Source organism: Haematobia irritans, chromosome 1, assembly GCF_050003625.1.
Source record: "Haematobia irritans isolate KBUSLIRL chromosome 1, ASM5000362v1, whole genome shotgun sequence".
Taxonomy (NCBI): domain Eukaryota; kingdom Metazoa; phylum Arthropoda; class Insecta; order Diptera; family Muscidae; genus Haematobia; species Haematobia irritans.
The window spans coordinates 248744045-248768603 of record NC_134397.1 but is presented as its reverse complement, the minus strand read 5'-3'; the positions used below and the strand labels follow the sequence as shown (position 1 = coordinate 248768603).

Here is a 24559-nt window from a genome sequence, read left to right as displayed (position 1 = left end):
CATTAGAAGGGAGTTAGAAGTAAACCAGACTGTTAATGTTTATTTTATAAAATTTTATTTTTTGTTTAACATCTAAAGGACAGTAATTTTTAAACAAGACCAGAAACATACAAAATGAAAAATAAATTTAATTTGCTTTGGCATTAAATAATTCATTGCAATTTATAATAAAGAGCTATAATACATTAAAATCATATTAACAATTTGGAACTAGTATTTCGTATGGCTTCCTTTGAGTTCAATAACCAATTTTAAACTACTCTGGATCTAGTTAATAAGCTTTTTAATGTCATAGTCCTCCCGAATTTTCTCCCATTCCTCCTTTAACATATATCTATTAGAGCATTGCATGAGAACATTCATTCATAGCGCACACAACTGCACTCATGAAACGGTTCGAGAAGACTGAATAATCTTCGTTGATCGAATGAATAGAATGAGAACACTGGCTGACTTGTTGGGCTTCGAGATGTTCTCGAACACAAAAATATATGACCGATGCAATGCTCTAATATCTATATCTAATTAGGCCACTTTTGTTTTTCGGTGATATTTATCTTTAAACCCATACATTTTCAATTTATTTATTTATGTTTCGAACTAAATTTTAGACAAAATTTTCTATAGAAATAAAATTTGGGCCAAATGTTCTATAGAAACAAAACTTTGAGAAAACTTTCTATAGGAATAAAATTTTTAGAAAATTTTCTAGAGAAATAATATTTTGACAATTTTTTTTTTATAGATATAACATTTTGATAAAATTTTCTATAGAAATAACATTTTGATCAAATTTTTTATAGAAATAAAATTTTGACAAAATTTTCTATAGAAATAAAATTTTGGCAAATTTTCCATAGAAATAAAATTTTAACAAAATTTTCTATAGATATAAAATTTTGAAAAAGTTTTCTATACATATAAAAATTTTGACATTTCTACAGAAATAAAATTGGACAAAAATAACTATAGCAATAAAATTGGACAAAATTTTCTATAGAAATAAAATTTTGACAAAATTTTCTATAGAAATAAAATTTTGACAAAATTTTCTAAAAATAATACAATTTTGAAAAAAAAAAATCTTTAGAAATAAAATTTTTAGAAAATTGTGTATAGAAATAATATTTTGACAAAATTTTCTATAGAAATAAAATTTTAACACAATTTTCTATAGAAAAAGAATTTTGACAAAATTGTCTATAAAAATAAATTTTTGATCAAATTTTCTATAGAAATAAAATTTACGTATTTCAGTATTGTTGACCTATTTTTTGATTATTAATTTTGTTCGGCTTGAAGTCGTAGAATAAAATTTTGACATTTTCTATAGAAATAAAATGTTGACAAAATTTGCCATAGAAATAAAATTTTGACAAAATTTTCTATAGATATTAAATTTTGACATAAAATTGGACCAAAAATGTCTATAGAAATAAAATTGGACAAAATTTTCTATAGAAATAAAATTTTAACAAAATTTTCTAAAAATAATAAAATTTTGAAAAAAAATTGTATAGAAATAAAACTTTTAGAAAATTGTGTATAGAAATAACATTTTGACAAAAGTTCTATGGAAATTGAATTAAATTTTCTATAGAAATAAAATTGGACAATATTATCTATAGAAATAAAATGTTGACAAAATTTTCTATAGAAATAGAATTTTTACAAAATTTTCTATAAAAATAAAATTTTGGGAAATTGTCTAAGAAATAATTTATTGAGAAAATTTTCTATTGAAATAAAATTTTGACAACATTTTCTATAGAAATAAAATTTTGATCAAATTTTCTATAGAAAAAAAATTTGAAAAAATTTTCTATAGAAATACAATTTTGAGAAAATTTTCTATAGAAATAAAATGTTGACAAATTTTGATAAAATTTTCTATAGATATAAAATGTTGACATTTCTACAGAAATAAAATTGGACAAAAATGTCTATAGAAATAAAATTGGACAAAAATAACTATACCAATAAAATTTGACAAAATTTTCTATAGAAATAAAATTTTCTTAAAATAATAAAATTTTGAAAAAAAAATCTATAAAAATAAAATATTTAGAAAATTGTGCATAGAAATAACATTTTGGCAAAATTTCTATAGAAATTGAAAAAAAAAATCTAGAAAAAAATGGGACAAAATTATCTATAGAAATAAAATTTTGACAAAATTTTGTATAGAAATAAAATTTTGACAAAATTATAGAAATAAAATTGTGACAAAATTTTCTATAGAAATAAAAGTTTAACAAATATTCTATAGAAATAGAATTTTGACAAAATTTTCTATAGACATAGAATTTTGACAAATTTTCTACAAAAAAAATTGTGAGAACATTTTCTAAGAAATTTTGACAAAATTTTCTATATAAATAAAATTTTAACAAAATTTGCTATAGAAATAGAATTTTGACAAAATTTTCTATAAAAAGAAAATTTTGAGAAATATTTCTAAGAAATAAAATTTTGAGAAATAATATTTTGACAAAATTTTCTATAGAAATAACATTTTGAGAAATTTTCTATATAAATAAAATTTTGATCAAATTTTCTATAGAAACAGAATTTTCTAATCAAAATTTTCTATCGAAATATATTTTTAACAAAATTTTCTATAGAAGTAAATTTTTGAGAAAATTTTCTATAGAAATAAAATTTTGAAAAATTTTGTTATAATTAAAAAAGTTGTATTGAAAATTTTGATGTTCAATTATAAATCGATTATTAAAAAAAAGTAATAGTGAAAAATAGTGAAAAAAGATATTTTAGTGCGATAATGCGATTTTAATACCGGTCTTGAAACGTAATAATTTCCATGACCTAAAGCAAAATTGAGTTTAGAAATTGTTTGAGTTTTGAAATGTCATTGTAAAACCATTTGAAAAATCTTTAAAATTTTCGGAGAAATCACCACAATTACTGAGAGCAATTTAATCTCCGCAGCAGAGCTTAATTTTATTGATGTATTCACTTATTGTGATCGTAAGATAATTCGTTCACCTTCCCTATACCGATATCCAAATTGAAAAAGAATTTCTTTTTCCTATCTTCTATCATTTGCAACACTGTGCCCAGATGATTGTCATCTTCGGTATCTTCGTATATGGCGCCTCGTTTCTTGCCGTCATCCCCGTGTGCATTGACGGCTATTCGGGGAGTTATTTAAATAAATCATCTTTTTTTAATGAGTGCATTTCTAAAGTAATCTTGTGTCATTTTTCTTAACGTTCTTTTTTTTCTTGTATTTTTAATTCTCGCTCTCTTTCACACACACACACACTAAAATTAATTCATATACAAATCTCTTCTTTCATTTCAGAATAAACACTTGATGACTTTGGCTGGTTGCTGTGTGTCCTCGTTGAAATAATTTCACACATATTTTTTTTTTCAAATGGAGCGGAGTGTATATAAATGTATGTGTGCGTATATGAATTGTTGTTGTTGTTATATGGCTTGGTGGTGCAATGCAAATCCCCATAGACTCCTAAAGATGAAGAAGAAGCAGCGCAGCATAAACCGTTATAGATAGCAGCATCACAACAACTCTGCTTAACTAAGCTCAGTTCATTTTCATTCATCGTTAACATTAGAAGTCTCTTTGTGTAGTCTCAGAGAACATAACGGTCTTTTATTTTGGTTTTTCCCATATATAGTAGAGTAGTGTTAATGTAATGCGTTACGTATAAAACGCATTAACGTATCACACTCACAAAGTGCCGGTATTAAATGCGTGTGAGTTGGAAAATTATTCGAATCATGGCAAAAAGAAAAAAACAAAACGAGAGACTAAAAGTGCCAATCCATAACATCAAAACATTTTGATTCCCCCTGAGTGTTGTGGAGGTTATTAGACGGAAATGATTTGGTATTTAAACTTGGCAAATGGCATTCAATTCATAAATGAAAATACATTGTGATGGAAATCATGATAATGACGATGAAATGTTGTACCTGAGCCCAAAAGGCAAATCAAAAGCTGCAAAGACGAAAAAACAACAGACGACTATCACTATGAAACTTCTACGAGTGAAGCTATCTAAACCTTAATGCTCTTGGCCATGAGAATGGAGTACTACCCATTATCATTATTGAGAGTTCTTCCATGGTATAGACTACCGCCTCTATCATTATAGTTAACACATTCCATTAAATAGAAAAATTGCTTGTGAAATGGTATAGGAGAGGAGAACACCAATGCTATCAATGCCCCTGTTTCCCTTGGCTCAAAAATTTCATCTATTGTTTTTAATGATTGGCGTTGGCAACACCTGTCTCATACCAAGTTCATGGCATCATACCATCTTCATTACGTTACCAGCGAGATACTATAAGCAAAGATTGTTAATATCAAAATTGTTGTTCCCTGTTTTTGTAGCAGCATCAGCAGCAGCAGCTATGGTATAGCAAGCAGCATTAATGAGACTCTAAATGAATGGTGCAAGTGTTAAAGTACCCAGGAGTTGAAGCCATGTATATTTGGAGTTCAAAGGTTTATAAGAGCAAACAATGAGAGAACAATTCACAGATTTGCACGCTACATTACTTAAAAAAAATATGTCGATCATTAAATTTCTATATCAAAATCAGTCTTTGTAGCTCTAGCGGTCCTTGTGTTTATAAGACTGAACAGAATACGGTCTAAAGCCAGCGAAATGGCGGATTTTCAGGTTATGTCATTTATCAGATCAGGTAATCCTACTGAAATATCTAACGAACTGTCCCAGTCAACAATAATTCTGCTGTCGGGAATGTCCGTTCATATTAATATGTTTATACCATGTTGCTATACCTCTCGTCGTTACATAGGAGCGTTTGCCTATGTTCGTTGTAGGTATTAAAGTCTATTAGCACCAATCATATATGTCCGTACAAAAGTGACTCTATGCGCGGATCGGATATCCTTAGAATATATACATTGTCAATATAGAGATAGGCGTTCTTGGACTTAACTGCTACCTTAACGGAATCACTGGTATCTGGTACAAGCGTGGTGTATTCTGTACGGAATGGTGACATTTGAAAGCAACCTTCATTCCCGGTGTAATCCTTGAGTAGCAAGATGTAACCGTCGCAATAATGTTAACTAACGGAGGCATATACCTTGGTCTCTTGGATCATCCCGACCTTCATGAATGTTATAGTGAACGGAATATTCAAACTGAGCCTAACCTCAGACTGGAATCTGCAGTCATTGGCATAGCATCCTGCTGTCTATGCGACTATATTCCTGTAGTATTGTAGGGCAGGACCAGTTCAAGCAGTGCACTTATTCGAAGTATCAAAGCCAGGAGTTCTTCTCTGTCGCGGCTCTGACTAGACTCATGCGAAGGAGGTTCTCTTTCACTAATATGACAGTCGCTCAACGATACTCCCGTCTAGTCAATCCAGTACAGAAAATTCGGTGTCGTGGGATCGCGCCTTTGCTGCCCTTGTGGGTGTCCTCTTATAAGAGAACTTCTGGAGCCTACGAGTCTAAAGTTTCCACATTGGGACCTTCGAGTCTACAGTTTAAGGGCTGAGGCAACAGTTTTCACACTGAGAAAACTGTGAGAACTTCTGGAAAATAGCTTCCACCCTGTCACCTACAGACTGAGAGCTTCGAGTCAACAGTTTCCACACTGATTCGTTGGGAAAACCCTCAGAATCGAAAACTCTCTGTACCGAATAGTCCTATTCTAGGACTTACTCTGATTCTTTCCGGAGAATAGCTAACATTCTGAGACCTTTCAATCTAAAGTTTTCACTCGGAGACCTACGGGTCAATGGTTTTTACACTGGGTACATTAGGCCGACAGTTCCCGGGCCTATAGCTCTCACACGGTGACCTTTGTGTCTACAGTTCCCAAACAAAGACCTTCGGTCCTACAGATTGCACATCATGATCTAGAGCTCCTTCTGAGACGCATGAGATGGGGGTTCTCCTACATTGATGCCGGGTCAACCGAATACAGAAAGTTCGCTGTCGTGGGCTCGAACCTATTTCAAAGCATGGTCCCATTTTAGGCGTCCTGAAAAAAACAGTTCATACTCTAAGACCTTTTGCGGGACAGTTCCCGAACTATGAGCACCTTCGGACCTTCATTTGCAAACGCAGACCTCTTGGCTTACCATAGGGCCTATGCTCCCAAAGCTGAGACCTTCGTGCCTACAATTTTCATAGTAAGACCTACTATTCCCAGATTAAGTCCTTCGGGTCTACAGTCCTACACTGAACCTACAGTTACTACATTAAGACCTTCGAGTCTATAGTTCCCACTCTGAGATCTTCTAGTCTACTGTTCCTGTTTTATTCTATAGAAAATTTTTGTCACAATTTGGTTTCTATTGACAATTTTTTGTCAAAATGTTATTTCTATATAAAATTTTGTCAAAATTTTAGTTCTATAGAAAATTTTGTCAAAATTTTATTTCTATAGAAAATTTTTGTCAAAATTTTGTTTCTATAGAAAAGTTTGTCAAAATGTATTTCTATAGAAAATGTCAAAATATTGTCAAAATATTGTTTCTATAAAAAAATTTATAAAAATTTTGTAAAAATTTTATTTCTATAGCATATTTTGTCAAAATTTTATTATATCGAAAAATTTTTGTCAAAATATTGTTTCTAAAGAAAATTTTGTCAAAATTTTGTTTCTTTTGGAAATTCTGTCAAAATGTTATTTCTATTGAAAATTTTGTCAATTTTTTTTCTATAGAAATTTTTCGTTAAAATTTTATTTCTTTTGTAAATTTTGTCAAAATTTTAGTTCTAGATTTTTTTTTTCAATTTTTTTTTTCTATAGAAAATTTTGTCTAATTTTTATTTATATCGAACAATTTTGTCAAAATTTTATTTCTGTCGAAAATGTTGTCAAAATTTTATTTCTATAAAACTTTTTGTCAAAATTTTATTTTTTATAGAAAATGTTGTCAAAATTTTATTTTTTAAAGAAAATGTTGTAAAAATTTTATTTCTTTAAAATTTTTGACAAAAAAATTAAAAGAAATTTTATTTCTTTTGGAAATTTTGTCAAAATTTTTGTTCTTCTGGCAATTTTGTCAAAACTTTATTTCTATAGAATATTTTGTCAAAATTTTATTTCTGTAGAAAATTTTGTCAAAATTTTATTTCTATAGAAAATTTTGTCAAAATTTTATTTCTATAAAAAGTTTTTGTAAAAATTTTTTCTTCTATAGAGAATTTTGTCAAAATTTTATTTATATAAAAAATTTTTGTCACAATTTTATTACTATAGAAAATTTTGTCAAAATTTTATTTCTATAGAAAATTTTGTCAAAATTTTATTTCTATAGAAAATTTTTGTTACAATCTTATTACTATAGAAAATTTTGCCAAATTTTTATTTCTATAGAAAATTTTGTCAAAATTTTATTTCAATAGAAAATTTTGTCACAATTTTATTTCTATAGAAATTTTTTTTTCTATAAAAAGTTTTTGTAAAAATTTTTTCTTCTATAGAAAATTTTGTCAAAATTTTATTTCTATAGAAAATTTTGTCAATATTTTATTTCTATAGAACATTTTGTCAAAATTTTATTTCTATAGAAATTTTTTGTCAAAATTTTTTCTTCTATAGAAAATTTTGTCAAAATTTTATTTATATAGAAAATTTTGTCAAAAGTTTATTTCACATCGAAATTGACTCGAGTGATTGCGTAGATTTGTAGAGATGTTTTCAATATTACTGGGATAGCTCCTTGCATTTAAGTTCAATGAAATTGTTAAGCTGTGCTTAGACGTCTGTATGAATAGAGTATGTACATGGTCGATTCCACCTTATTCAATGTTTCCGTGTGATGTTAGCAGTCAAGGAGGTCTCTGGTTTAAATACGTGCCAGGATTGTATATTACCGTCTTTTCGCTTAGAAACGCATACGTTTCGACTGCTACTGCTACTACTCCTACTGTAGCTGTTATTATCAACAATATCTGAAACGTTTTTATTGTCATCATCATCATGAAAACTCCATCATTATTATCATAAAACAGTTGGTTATTACCGCGCAATCTAGCTTCAAAACTCACCATCCAAGGAAACCTCTTTGTGAGTAAGCTAGGTATGGATGCTATTGCTCAGATTGAGACTGTAAAATATGAATGCAAAATAATGTGTTACATTTATGGTCGAAACTAGAAATGGAGCAAAAATGGGCAACCTACCTCTCTCCCTCGCTCTCTCTCTTTCTCTCTGTACCTTTAGAGTGGCTAGAGTAATGGAATTGAGAACTGAGCATAAGAACCATCTTTATTCTTTGAACATGAACTTAGCTTGCTCTTTTGCTAGTCAAAATTCAAAAAGGAAATGGCAATGTCTATTACAACAATTCAATCTCATTGCAGCTTCAACTTCAACTAACTAACAATAACAACAATTGTAATAATATCAACAGCATTAACATTAACAACCAACAAACGAATGGTACCATAGAATCTCTTTTACCATTTCATTTTTCAAGTCTATATCAAATGGCAAATGAAGCTTCCTCCTTTTTCTGTGAATGTTCTGTTCATGTTTTTTTTCTTAGAAATTGTTCTTCCTTATTCTCGAGTTGAGTAAAATGTAATGTAACTCGCGCATCCTGACATGAGCTTCTGACATTACATGGCATGCCTCTATTTTCCTTGTGTGTGTGTTTGTTTTGTGTAAGCCTTAGCATTTATTTTTTTGCAGTCGTTTTGTACCTTTCGAAACATTATTATTATTATTATTATTAACAATTTAAAATCACAAACATATACACATGGGCATGGAAAGGACTCTTGCATACCTCGTAATGTTTACAAAGAAATGAAGGAAATGTGAAAAAAAACCAACAACCATAAATTCAACTAACGTTAATAGCAATGTAGTACTATTACCATGGATTATACCTGCCAACAAAGTTTACAAACGATGCCGATATATGCATATTTCTATGGTCTAAGGGTAAGGGAACAGTAGTCTCTATAAGTTGGTGGTTGTATAGCTTCAAGAAACATAGAGAAGAAATTTTAACTGTAATTTTCGTTTTTATATAAGTTTTATTTTTTAAATTTAAATTTTATTTTTATTTAAATTTAATTTTTTAATTTTAATTTTAAAATTTTAATTTTAATTTAATATTAATTTTAATAGTTTTAAATTTAAATAAAATTTAAATTTAAAACTAAAATAAAAATAAAAATTTTAAAATTGTTTTAAATTTAATTAAAATGTAAACTTACAACTAAAATAAAAATTAAAATTAAAATAAAATTAAATTAAAATAAAAAAATAGAATTAAAATCAAATTTAAATTAAATTTTATTATTTTAATTTTAATTTAATTTTATTTAATTTTAATTTTAATTTAATTTTAATCTTGTTTTATTTTATTTTATTTTATTTTATTTTTAATTTTAATTTTAATTTTAATTTTAATTTTAATTTTAATTTTAATTTTAATTTTAATTTTAATTTTAATTTTAATTTTAATTTTAATTTTAATTTTAATTTTAATTTTAATTTTAATTTTAATTTTAATTTTAATTTTAATTTTAATTTTAATTTTAATTTTAATTTTAATTTTAATTTTAGTTTTAATTTTAATTTTAATTTTAATTTTAATTTTAATTTTAATTTTAATTTTAATTTTAATTTTAATTTTAATTTTAATTTTAATTTTAATTTTAATTTTAATTTTAATTTTAATTTTAATTTTACTTTTAATTTTAATTTTAATTTTAATTTAATTTAATTTAATTTAATTTAATTTAATTTTAATCTTGTTTTATTTTATTTTATTTTATTTTATTTTATTTTATTTTATTTTATTTTTAATTTTGTTTTAAATTTAAATTTTAGTTTTTAAATTTATTTTAATTTTGATTTTAATTTAGTTCAAGTACTTTAATTTAATTTAACTTACGTTTCGTTAATTTAAATTTATTTTTTTTTTAATTTTAATTTTTATTTTGGTTTACATTTTACATTTTATTTTTACAATTTATTTTTACAATTTGTTTAATGTGCATTTTAATTTTTATGAATTTCTTTAATTAACGCGATACAATGTAGTCCCTCTGTTAAAGTGCACTGTTTGTAATAACAAAACTATAAATACCCCCCTCGGCCATCAACACGGATATTAGTTTGTCCAGTAATACATTACAAGCATTTGTAAATTTACAAGCATTTAATCTGCTCTCATACTTAGGTAACTTTAAAAACATTTTCGCTTATTACCTTTACGCTTTCGTTCTCTACGTGCAAATTGCAGTTGGCAATTGGTTGGGTGTTATTTAGCCTCAACGAACAATAAAAGCAAACCCCTAATAAAACTACACCTTCCCCAATAACAATACATTTTGCCCACACCTATAGAGATTATAAAAAAAAACTGTGTATTTGTATACCTCCATAGTGGGGATGTATGTGTAAATTGTTTGTGTGTGTGTGTCGGAGATTTGTTGTTAGTAGCGGAAATTGCATGTGTTTTCTAAATTTTCATCAACTTCCTTTGTTTACCGTTTTGTAGGAATTTTCAGTTTAACAGCAATGCCATACAAAACAACAACAACACCAACAATGACTACGACAACTACATCGAAAAACTACAATATCTCCATCAACGAATCACGAGAGTAATAACGATACAAACCCACGAGCTTTTATGGGGAACTCAACAATAACAAAAAAAAAAACATCATTTTAGTTGTGTTTTAATTTCATTCATTTTAGCTCAAAGTCATCCATTTATACGTTTTATGGTACTGCTACTGCTGCTGTTGCACCTGTAAGGCAACTAACACATCGATAACAACATTCATTTTATCCATACACAAACGCGCCCTCTCTCTCTCTTTCACGCTATATTGCAAAGCTATTTTTTGGCTATACAACAAAGATCTACAAATTCTAATTAATGACAGTCATAGGATAAAACCTATAATAGAAATAAATTAATTTAAATTTTTAAATTAAATTTAAAACTAAATTAAATTTAATTTGAATTAAATTAAATTAAATTAAATTAAATTAAATTAAATTAAATTAAATTAAATTAAATTAAATTAAATTAAATTAAATTAAATTAAATTAAATTAAATTAAATTAAATTAAATTAAATTAAATTAAATTAAATTAAATTAAATTAAATTAAATTAAATTAAATTAAATTAAATTAAATTAAATTAAATTAAATTAAATTAAATTAAATTAAATTAAATTAATTTAAATTAAATTAAATTAAATTAAATTAAATTAAATTAAATTAAATTAAACTAAACTAAACTAAACTAAACTAAACTAAACTAAACTAAACTAAACTAAACTAAACTAAACTAAACTAAACTAAACTAAACTAAACTAAACTAAACTAAACTAAACTAAACTAAACTAAACTAAACTAAACTAAACTAAACTAAACTAAACTAAACTAAACTAAACTAAACTAAACTAAACTAAACTAAACTAAACTAAACTAAACTAAACTAAACTAAACTAAACTAAACTAAACTAAACTAAACTAAACTAAACTAAACTAAACTAAACTAAACTAAACTAAACTAAACTAAACTAAACTAAACTAAACTAAACTAAACTAAACTAAACTAAACTAAACTAAACTAAACTAAACTAAACTAAACTAAACTAAACTAAACTAAACTAAACTAAACTAAACTAAACTAAACTAAACTAAACTAAACTAAACTAAACTAAACTAAACTAAACTAAACTAAACTAAACTAAACTAAACTAAACTAAACTAAACTAAACTAAACTAAACTAAACTAAACTAAACTAAACTAAACTAAACTAAACTAAACTAAACTAAACTAAACTAAACTAAACTAAACTAAACTAAACTAAACTAAACTAAACTAAACTAAACTAAACTAAACTAAACTAAACTAAACTAAACTAAACTAAACTAAACTAAACTAAACTAAACTAAACTAAACTAAACTAAACTAAACTAAACTAAACTAAACTAAACTAAACTAAACTAAACTAAACTAAACTAAACTAAACTAAACTAAACTAAACTAAACTAAACTAAACTAAACTAAACTAAACTAAACTAAACTAAACTAAACTAAACTAAACTAAACTAAACTAAACTAAACTAAACTAAACTAAACTAAACTAAACTAAACTAAACTAAACTAAACTAAACTAAACTAAACTAAACTAAACTAAACTAAACTAAACTAAACTAAACTAAACTAAACTAAACTAAACTAAACTAAACTAAACTAAACTAAACTAAACTAAACTAAACTAAACTAAACTAAACTAAACTAAACTAAACTAAACTAAACTAAACTAAACTAAACTAAACTAAACTAAACTAAACTAAACTAAACTAAACTAAACTAAACTAAACTAAACTAAACTAAACTAAACTAAACTAAACTAAACTAAACTAAACTAAACTAAACTAAACTAAACTAAACTAAATTAAACTAAACTAAACTAAATTAAATTACATATTACAAAGTACAAATTACAAATTACAAATTACAAATTACAAATTAACAATTAACAATTAACAATTAACAATTAACAATTAAAAATTAAAAATTAAAAATAAAAAATAAAAAATAAAAAATTAAAAATTAAAAACAATTAACAATTAACAATTAACAATTAAAAATTAAAAATTAAAAATAAAAAATAAAAAATAAAAAATTAAAAATTAAAAATTAAAAATAAAAAATTAAAAATTAAAAATTAAAAATTAAAAATTAAAAATTAAAAATTAATAATTAAAAATTAAAAATTAAAAATTAAAAATTAAAAATTAAAAATTAAAAATTAAAAATTAAAAATTAAAAATTAAAAATTAAAAATTAAAAATTAAAAATTAAAAATTAAAAATTAAAAATTAAAAATTAAAAATTAAGAATTAAAAATTAAGAATTAAAAATTAAAAATTAAAAATTAAAAATTAAAAATGAAAGATTTAAATTTAAAATTTAAAAATTTAATTAAAAATTAAAAATTAACAATAAAAAAAGACAAAAATTAATTTTATTAATAATTGGCAATTAAACATTAAAAAATATATATTTTTTATTTTAATTTTTTTTTTATAAAAAATAGTTTTAAATTACTTAAAATTTCATTTATTACCTTATAACTTAACAATTAAAATTAAATAAGAAAAAATTACTTTTATTAATAATTGGCAATTAAACATTAAAAAATATATATTTTTTTATTTTAATTTTTTTTTTATAACAAATAGTTTCAAATTACTTAAAATTTTATTTATTACCTTATAACTTTCCATTATATCTTTCCAGGACAGCCCATATTGTTAGAGATGCATGCATTAGTAAAGTATTAACAACAATGAGTGTAAACTTAATATAAACTAAATGTACTTTTGGAAGGACTAACATCAGCAACTTGCCAAACCAGGCAGCTACGAGTTAATGGTAAAAGTGGCAAAAACTCAATTCACTACAAAATTCAACAACAAAAAACTTAAAAAAAAAACAAGTGAAAATACCACTGAAAGAAATTGAGAAAAATAAAAACACACAACGACCGTAAACATGAACGACGGAACAACAGAAAATAAAAACAAAAAAACCTCAATGGGAAAAAAGTGAAATGCGAAATATAAAATTGCAATAGAAAAACGGTTAAAATAACATCAAAAGCAAGTGGTAGAGCGCACGTGATGCCTTCGAATAAAAATTACCCTGGTTAGTGGGGCAGGGCTGAAGAGGACTTTGCAGAAAGTTGCATGGTAGGGTCCTTCCACCTACCACCCAGGCAACAGTGGCAGCCGTAACCACTGTCGGTAGGTGACCTCGTCCCTGGTCACATTGAGTGGAATAAAAGTGTAGTGAATGAAACAAAAACAAAACAACCACAACCAAAGACAACAGCATTTCTATAAGAAGGATATAACTGTGAGAGGACTAGTGAGTAAAACAAATCCCAACACTAATCGTAGTACATTTAGTGTGAGTGTTTTGTGAATGTGTGTGTGTAGGTGTGTGCTAACATTAAATGCAAGCAACAGTGCAATAGTACCTCGTTAATCCTCAACGAAAACAAGAAGAAATAAAAAGCAGCACAAAAAAAAAAAAGAAACCATCAGTATAACCAACCATAAAACCAACACAAATAGTGAATAAGAACCCCTCCCCCCTCTATTTATTTTAATCTAAAGCCATAAAAAGTGAAAAGAATATAAACATTAACGCAAATAGCTTATCCTTCGCACCCTTACACCAAAGTGGGCTATAATCAAAATTAAGCAAAAGCATCCGTAATCACCATTACAGCCCCCATCCCCAGCCCCCAATCATCATCAACATCATGGCGGTCAGTAATATCGTTTGCGAATGGTTACGTGCCCTCGGTTTGGGTCAATACGCGGAAAGTTTCCTAGACAATGGCTATGATGACCTCGAGATATGTAAACAGGTTGGTGATCCCGATTTGGATGCCATTGGTGTGGAGAATCCCTCACATCGTCATAAACTTTTGAAAAGTATTCGTCAGTTACGCGAAAAGGGTGCCGCTTCGGTGTATTTTATGCTCAATGATCCGAATTCATTGTCGGGTAGTGCGGAAATTCTATGTGTGACACCACCTCCAAATGATTTGGATATTGTAATACGAGAACAATTGGAAACGGATGGAGTACGATTGACCGCACATCCATATTCGACACCGGTAAGTAAAGAATTTCATATTTTTTTATGAAGTATATCTTAGACCCATATGCAATATAAAATTTAGGATTTTCTACTAAAACATCGTTTTTTCCTTATGGAAAAATATAAGTACGGACAGCCAATTTGAAACTGATCTGAGAAGCTATGCTCCCACTCAGATAGCTTATCATTCGGTTCCTGAGAGTCCAAAGTGAAGTCCAAAACCTCCTGTCTGTTTTTGGTGTCGAATGTTGGTGCATCTCCCTTATTGCAAACTACCACATTAGTAAGCAAAATAAACTCTATTAGAGACTTTTCTCTGAAAATGAAAATTTTTTTCAAAATACTAGAAATATCCACATCGTACAAATTACCTTCCACAAAATTATCATAAAATCCTTTATTCTAAAATGTATTCTAATTCGATCTAGAAACTTCATGAAATGAGAGCATCATGAAACAAATGTGTACTTTGGTTATCATCCCAATTCCACTAGCCCCTCATACTCTACACCTATAAGTTTGTGATAAATTTTATTATAAACTTAATTCCTAAGGGTCCTTGTTAGGTTGACAGTTTGTATTCTTGCCTCTGCCATTCGCATGCATACATCAACTCTCCCTCGTGTCTCTCTGGGGAGAATAGACACTGATAGAATTTTCGAAAAATTTTGTTGAATTACGAAAAGGGACAGCAGTAACACATGTAAAGATTTCGATATATTAGAATTCCTTTTGCAATGGTGAAAAGAAGGCAGGAAATGAGTCAGCCTAAAGGCCTTTACTGCATTCTGAAGAATGGAAAGCATTATAGTTATTAAGCAGACATATCTTCAAACCCCTAAGTGTTATATTATCTCTAATATATGGTATAGATCTAATGCTATTCGGTAGCTGACTAGTTCGTCAAAATTTGGATGAATTTGTGAATTCCTTAATAGTAATAGCCAGATGATCGGGAGTTATTTAGAACTTCGATTAGGAAATGTTGACAGAATTTTCTATAGAAATAAAATTTTGACAAAATTTTCTATAGAAATAAAATTTTGACAAAATTTTCTATAGAAATAAAATTTTTACAATATTTTCTATAAAAAATAAAATTTTGACAAACATTTTCTATAAAAAATAAAATTTTGACAAACATTTTCTATAGAAATAAAATTTTGACAAAATTTTCTATTGAAATAAAATTTTGACCACCATTTTCTATAGAAATAAAATTTTGACAAATTTTTCTATAGAAATAAAATTTTGACAAACTTTTCTATAGAAATAAAATTTTGTAAAATTTTCTATAGAAATAAATTTTTGCAAAAATTTTCTATGGAAATAACATTTTGAAAAATTTTTTCTATAGAAACAAAATTTTCTATGGAAATAAAATTTTGACAAAATTTTCAATGGAAATAACATTTTTATAAAATTTTCAATGGAAATAAAATTTTGACAAAATTTTCTATAGAAATAAAATAAAATAAAATTTTGCAAAAATTTTCTATAAAAAAAATTGCAAAAATTTTCTATAGAAATAAAATTGTGACAAAATTTTCTATAGAAATAAAATGTTGACAAAATTTTCTATAGAAATACAATTTTTACCAATATTATCTATAAATATAAAATTTTGACAAAAATTTTATATGGAAATTTCTACATAAAAATAAAATTTGTACAAGATTTTCTCCAGAAATAAAAATGTTGACAACATTTTTTATCGAAATATAATTTTGAAAAAAAATTCTGTAGAAATAAAATTTTGGCAAAGTTTTCTATAGAAATAAAATTTTGTCAAAATTTTCTATAGAAATAAAATTTTGTCAAAATTTTCTATAGAAATAAAATTTTGTCAAAATTTTCTATAGAAATAAAATTTTGTCAAAATTTTCTATAGAAATAACATTTAGACTAAATTTTCTATAGAAATAAAATTTTGACAAAATTCTCTATAGAAATAAAATTTTGACAAAATTTTCTATAGAAAAAAAATTTTGACAAAATTTTCTATAGAAATAAAATTTTGACAACATTTTCTATAGGAATAAAAATTTGACAAAATTTTCTATAGAAATAAAATTTTGACAAAATTTTCTATAGAAATAAAATTTTGACAAAATTTCTGTAGAAATAAAATTTTGGCAAAATTTCCTATGGAAATAAAATTTTGAGAAAATTTTCTATAGAAATAAAATGTTGACAAAATTTTCTATATAGAAATAAAATTTTGACAAAATTTTCTATAGAAATAAAATTTTGACAAAATTTTCTATATAGAAATAAAATTTTCCATTCTTTTTGTTTTGTTATTGTTGGTTTTGTTCTTTAAGCATTGTTGTTGTTTTTATTGCAGTTTAAAACCATACATTGACTAAACTACAAGTGTAGCTTAACCAACAGAGGAAAAGAATGCCAAATAAATTTGACAAACCTTCTTTTCCTCTATTGGTTAAGCTACACTTGCAGTTTAGTCAATGTATGGTTTTAAGCTGCAATAGAAAGAACAACAATGCAAGAAATAAAATTTTGACAAAATTTTCTATAGAAATAAATTTTTGACAAAATCTTCTACAGAAATAAAATTTTGACCAACATTTTCTATAGAAATAACATTTTGACAAACTTTTCTATAGAAATAAAATTTTGACAAAATTTTCTATAAAAACAAAATTTTGACCAAAATTTTCTATAGATATAAAATTTTGACCAAAATGTTCTATATAAGTAAAATTTTGACAAAATTTTCTATATAAGTAAAATTTTGACACTATTTTCTATTTTTGTGACAAAAATTTCTATAGAAATGGGATTTTGACAAAATTTTCTATAGAAATAAAATTTTGACCAAAATTTTCTTTTGAAATGACATTTTGACCAAAATTTTCTATAGAAATAAAATTTTGACAAAATTTTCTATATAAGTAAAATTTTGACACTATTTTCTATAGAAATAAAATGTTGACAAAATTTTTTATAGAAATAAGATTTTGACAAAATTTTCTATAGAAATAAATTTTTGACAAAATTTTCTATGGAAATAAAATTTTGATAAAATTTTCTATAGAAATAAAACTTTGACCAACTATTTTATAGAAATATAATTTTGAAAAAAATTTTCTGTATCAATAAAATTTTGACAAAATTTTCTATAGAAATACAATTTTGCATTTGACAATTTTGACAAAAATTTCTATAGAAATGGAATTTTGACAAAATTTTCTATAGAAATAAAATTTTGACCAAAATTTTCTATAGAAATACAATTTTGACAAAATTTTTCTATGGAAATAAAATTTTGACAAAATTTTCTATAGAAATAAAACTTTGACCAATTTTCTGTATCAATAAAATTTTGACAAAATTTTCTATAGAAATAAAATTTTGCATTTGACAATTTTGACAAAAATTTCTATAGAAATGGAATTTTGACAAAATTTTCTATAGAAATAAAATTTTGACCAAAATTTTCTATAGAAATACAATTTTGACAAAATTTTTCTATGGAAATAAAATTTTGACAAAATTTTTCAATAGAAATAAAATTTTGACAAAATTTTCTGTAGAAATAAAATGTTTACAAAAATTTCTATAGAAATAGAACAAAATAGACAAAATTTTCTATAGAAATAAATTTTTGAGAAAATTTTCTATTAAAATGAGATTTTAACCAACATTTTCTATAGAAATAAAATTTTGCCAAAATTTTCTATGGAAATAACATTTTGACAAAATTTTCTATAGAAATAAAATTTTGACAAAATTTTCAATGGAAATAACATTTTTATAAAATTTTCAATGGAAATAAAATTTTGACAAAATTTTCTATAGAAATCTTGCAAAATTTTCTATAGAAATAAATTTTTGTCGAATTTTCTATAGAAATCTTGCAAAATTTTCTATAGAAATAAATTTTTGTCGAATTTTCTATAAAAATAAAATTTTGACAAAAATTTTCTATAGAAATAAAATGTTGACAAAATTTTCTATAGAAATAAAATTTTGACAAACTTTTCTATAGAAATAAAATTTTGATAACATTTTCTATGGACATAAAATTTTGATAACATTTTCTATGGACATAAAATTTTGACAAAATTTTCTGTAGAAATAAAATTTTGACAAAATTTTTTATAGAAATAAAATTTTGAAAAATTTTTCTATAGAAATAAAATTTTTACAAAAATTTTTATAGAAATAGAATTTTGACCAAATTTTTTATAGAAATAAAATTTTGACCAGCATTTTCTTTAGAAATAAAATTTTGACAAAATTTTCTATAGAAATAAATTTGTTACAAAATTTTCTATAGAAATACAATTTTGACAAAATTTTTTATAGAAATAAAATTTTGACAAAATTTTCTATAGAAATAACATTTTAACAAAATTTTCTATAGAAATAAATTTTTGACAAAATTTTCTATAGAAATAAATTTTTGTTAAAATTTTATATAGAAATACAATTTTGACAAAATTTTTCTATGGAAATAAAATTTTGACAAATTTTTTCAATAGAAATAAAATTTTGACAAAATTTTCTATAGAAATAAAATTTCCACAAAATTTTCTATACAAATAAAATTTTGACAAAATTTTCTATAGAAATAAAATTTTGACAAAATTTTCTATACAAATAAAATTTTGACAAAATTTCTGTAGAAATAAAATTTTGACAAAATCTTCTATAGAAATAAAATTTGGACAAAAATTTTCTATAGAAATAAAATTTGGACAACATTTCAAAAGGAATAAAGTTTGACAAAATAACATTTCTTTGTTTAGTAGTTTTTTTTTTTTGGTAAAATATTCTCCAAATTTTGGTAGATTTTATTGAAGCAATTTTATGCTCTTGAATTGCTCTCCAAGGATATTTCGTAGCTTAAATCTAAAGGAGCTATCACACATTGAAGTATAACTGCACAGATAAGGCCTCAAAAACTTAATCTCTGGCATATAATTCAACTTAATTCCTCCTCCCTTATAATGCTCCAAGTTTGTTATAGGGCGGACAGTACGCCCTTCTTTCATGTCCGTCAGTCTGTCTGTCAGTAAGACAGTCTGTTAAGAGTTATTAGCTTCTTTGGCGTTAACACATACATCCATTTACGCATGGGTTTTTTCCTCTATCTACCCTCTAGCTGTCTGAAACAAATGCACACACACACACCCACACTCTTTTTTCACTCACAAGTCATCAGGGATGAAAAGCCAAATACGCTTCAAATCCACACGTTTCAATTTTCTTTTTCCACCTATCTAATAACTCTTCGAACATATGACTTTTGGATGGTTGTTGTTCATTGGCATTGCTGAAATTCTTAGCCACGACAATTTTATTTTATTCCCTTCTCTGGAGACTTATTTATTATTTTTTTTTTATTTTGCTTTTCTATCCATAGTCGTTGGCTCTTGGCATCAAATGTATGTAGTTTGGCATAAAAACCCTTCCTAGCGATTGAATTAAGCCCTAAACTAAGTGTAGTCGTTTTTTGTTTATTTGCTTCAAAGACTGAACAGTAAATTCAAACCAAAAAATATTTGAATTATTTTTCCTAGCATGGTGTTTTGCCTTCATCTTTGTTTGGTTTTTTTTTCATTGGAATCCTCTAAGGATCAATTCTATTTTTATTGTCCACCCTTTTTATAAGTTTTCCCTTCACAAATTTTTGTTAATAAATTTTTGACAAGAAATAGTTTAAGGCATTTGGATATAAATCTTTTGGCAAATAAGAAATATTTAGTTTTGCCTTGAAGAATCAACAAGAAAAAAAGCAAATCAGATGACAAAGTAGTTTTAGATTCTAGTCTAAGGGAAAATAAAGTGTGAAGACTTAGGAGTTTACCACTTAGGGTATGGTCACACTAAAGCGAGTGTCAAAGACTTTTGCCCTGATCATTTTCCAAATACCTGGATAAGAATTTTGGAAAATATTTAGCTAAATTTTTTTGCTCTCAAAAATTTGCGCAGAGTGACTGTACATTTGGTCAAAGAAAGAAGTTGTTGTAATATTCGATATAAATATATTTTTTATAAAACAAAAAATTATTTTAATTTTAATATTTTAACTATTTTCAATTCAAATAATTTTTTAATATTCTATTTTTAAAGCTTTTATTTTCTTTTTTAAAGTATTTTTTTTTTTAATATTTGGTCCTATTCTTTTATAATTTTTTTTCTTTATTCAGAAAGTTATATAAATGAATATTTATATTTATTTTTTTTTTTTAATTTTTGTAGTTGTTAACTTTAGAAAATTAACGATCTTAAGCTTGAGTAATTATTTTCTATTGACTAAAAGAAAGATCGAATAAAATCAAAATTTCTAAGTTATTAATTTTAATTTGGTTTTTATGTTTAATTTAATTTTAAATTAATTTTCTAAATTTTTCCCATAGGATTAGGCTATCAGACTTAAGGTTATTTTTTACAAATAAAATACGTTTTATTGTATTGTTCCCTAAATAATTTTTTATTTTTAAATTTTTTAATACTTTATTTTTAAAAATTGTATTCTTTTATTTTTAATGCTTTAAATTTATTTTTATTTATTTTTAAAAGATTCTATGTTTTTGAAGCTAGAAATGTTTATTTTCTAATACTTTTATGTTCCATATTTCGTATTTAATGTATGTTTTATAATTTTATTTTTTATTAGTTTTTATTTCATTTTTTTTATTATGTTTTATTATTTTATTTTTTAATTTTGTTTTTATTTGGATTTAATTTAATGTTTTTTTTATACCCTCCACCATAGGATGGGGGTATATTAACTTTGTCATTCCGTTTGTAACACATCGAAATATTGCTCTAAGACCCCATAAAGTATATATATTCTGGGTCGTGGTGAAATTCTGAGTCGATCTAAGCATGTCCGTCCGTCTGTCCGTCTGTCCGGCTGTCCGTCCGTCTGTGGAAATCACGCTAACTTCCGAACGAAACAAGCTATCGACTTGAAACTTGGCACAAGTAGTTGTTATTGATGTAGGTCGGATGGTATTGAAAATCGGCCATATCGGACCACGTTTACGTATAGCCCCCATATAAACCGATCCCCAAATTTGGATTGGGGAGCCTCCCGGAGCAGCAAAATTCATCCGATCCGTTTGAAATTTGGTACCTGATGTTAGTATACGGCCTCTAACAACCATGCAAAAATTGGTCCATATCGGTCCATAATTATATATAGCTCCCATATAAACCGATCCCCAGATTTGACCTCCGGAGCCTCTTGGAGGAGCAAAATTCATCCGATCCGGTTGAAATTTAGTACGTGGTTTTAGTATACGGTCTCTAACACCCATGCAAAAATTGGTCCATGTCGGTCCATAATTATATATAGCCCCCATATAAACCGATCCCCAGATTTGACCTCCGGAGCCTCTTGGAGGGGAAAAATTCATCCGATCCGGTTGAAATGTGGTACCTGATGTTAGTATACGGTCTCTAACAACCATGCAAAAATTGGTCCATATCGGTTCATAATTATATATAGCTCCCATATAAACCGATCCCCAGATTTGAACTCCGGAGCCTCTTGGAGGAGCAAAATTCATCCGATCCAATTGAAATTTAGTACGTGATGTTAGTATATAGTCTCTAACAACCATGCAAAAATTGGTCCATATCGGTTCATAATTATATATAGCTCCCATATAAACCGATCCCCAGATTTGAACTCAGGAGCCTCTTGGAGGAGCGAAATTCATCCGATCCAGTTGAAATTTGGTACATGGTGTTAGTATATGGTATCTAACAACCATGCAAAAATTGGTCCATATCGGTCCATAATTATATATAGCAAAAGTCATCCGATGCGGTTGAAATTTGATACATTTTGTCAATATATGGCCTCTAACAGCCATGTAAAAATTGGTCAATATCGGTCTTTAGTTATATATAGCCGATGACTTATTACACAAAAATTGGTCCATATCGCCAAAAATAATCTAACAAAACTTTATTTCCATAGAAAATTTTGTCAAATTTTATTACTATAGAAAGTTGTGTCAAAATTTAATTTCTATAGAAAGTTCTGTCAAACGTTTATTTCTATAGAAATGTTTGTCAAAATTTTATTTCCATAGAAAGTTTTGTCAAAATTTTATTTTTATAGAAAACTTTGTAAAAAATTTATTTCTGTAGAAAATTTTGTCAACATTTTACTTCCATAGAAAATTTTGTAAACATTTTATTTCTATAGAAAATTTTGTCAAGTTTTTACTTCTATAGAAAATTTTGTCAAAATTTTATTTCTATAGAAAATTTTGTCATGTTTTCATTTCTATAGAAAATTTTGTCAAACTATATTATATACGTATTTAATCGGCCTTTTTTTGTTTAATATATACCCCGTATGGGCTAACTTACAATTTAGAAGACAGTGTTAAAAAGTTTTACGATACCTTGCCATCGGCAAGTGTTATCGCAACCCAAATAATTCGATTGTAGATGACAGTCTTTCGTAGAAGTTTCTACGCAATCCATGGTGGAGGGTACATAAGATTCGGCCTGGCCGAACTTACGGCCGTATATACTTGTTTAATTTAGCATTTATTAAATAAATATTCTTTTGTTCTCAATGAATAGTTTTTATTTGTTATTTTATTGTTATCTTTTATTTTTAAATTTAATTTTGTTTTTATTTATTAAAAAAAAATATATACAAAATAAAATATTGAACACAGAAAATAAAATTTTTAAAAATAATATATTACATGAAAAAAAAAATATTTTTTATTTTCAATAGTTTATTTTTTTATGTTTTTATAATTTTTGTGTTTTTATACACTCCCCCATAGGATGGGGGGTATATTAACTTTGTCATTCCGTTTGTAACACATCGAAATATTTCTCTAAGACCCCATAAAGTATATATATTCTGGGTCGTGACGAAATTCGGAGTTGATATAAGCATGTCCGTCCGTCCGTCCGTCTGTCCGTCCGTCTGTTGAAATCACGCTAACTTCCGAACGAAACAAGCTATCGACTTGAAACTTGGCATAAGTAATTGTTATTGATGTAGGTCGGATGGTATTGCAAATTGGCCATATCGGATCACTTTTACGTATAGCCCCCATATAAACGGACCCCCAGATTTGGCTTGCGGAGCCTCTAAGAGCAACAAATTTCATCCGATCCGGTTGGGATTTGGTACATGGTGTTAGTATATGGTCTCTAACAGCCATGCAAAAATTGGTCCATATCGATTCATAATTATATATATCCTCCATATAAACCAATCCCCAGCTTTGACCTCCGGAGCCTGAAGAACAAAAATTCATCCGATCCGGTTGAAATTTCGTACGTGGTGTTAGTATTTGGTCTCTAACAACCATACAAAAATTGTTCCATATCGGTTCATAATTATATATAGCCCCCATATCAACCGATCTTCAGATTTGGTCTTGCGGAGCCTCAAAGAGAAGCAAATTTCATTCGATTCGGTTGAAATTTGGTAAATTGCGCTAGTATATGACCGCTAACAACAATGCCAAAATTGGTCCATATCGGTCTATAGATATATATTTAGCGGATCCAAAATCACAAAAAATTTGGCCCATATCGCCAAAAATAGTCTACCAAAATTTGATTTCTATAGAAAATTTTGTCAAAATTTTAGTAGAAGTTTCTATGCAATCCATGGTACATAAGATTCGACCTGGCCGAACTTACGGCCGTATAAATTTGTTAAATATTTTTTTGTTCTCAAAATTATTTTAAATTTAATATTTTAACTATTGTAATTCATTATTTCATAAAAAATTGATAAAACATAAAATATTGAAAATAAAATTTTTAAAAATGATGTCTTACATTTAAACAAAAAAAAATAATAATTTCAATTTTCAATAGTTTTTTTTTTAATAATTTTTGTGTTTTTTTATGTATCTTTGATGATTTTATTTTTTTAGT

The 24559-nt window shown here is 25.9% G+C and overlaps 1 protein-coding gene across 1 annotated transcript in view; it reads left to right on the top strand.

Moving 5' to 3' along the window:
* LOC142235705 (uncharacterized) overlaps nt 1–24559 on the top strand; it is a 450997-nt gene that overhangs the window by 84494 nt on the left and 341944 nt on the right. The window contains exon 2 of the mRNA XM_075306966.1: nt 13280–14669. Within this exon, the coding sequence (XP_075163081.1) occupies nt 14310–14669 (360 nt within the window). The 5' untranslated portion in view covers nt 13280–14309. The remainder of the gene's footprint in view (nt 1–13279; nt 14670–24559) is intronic.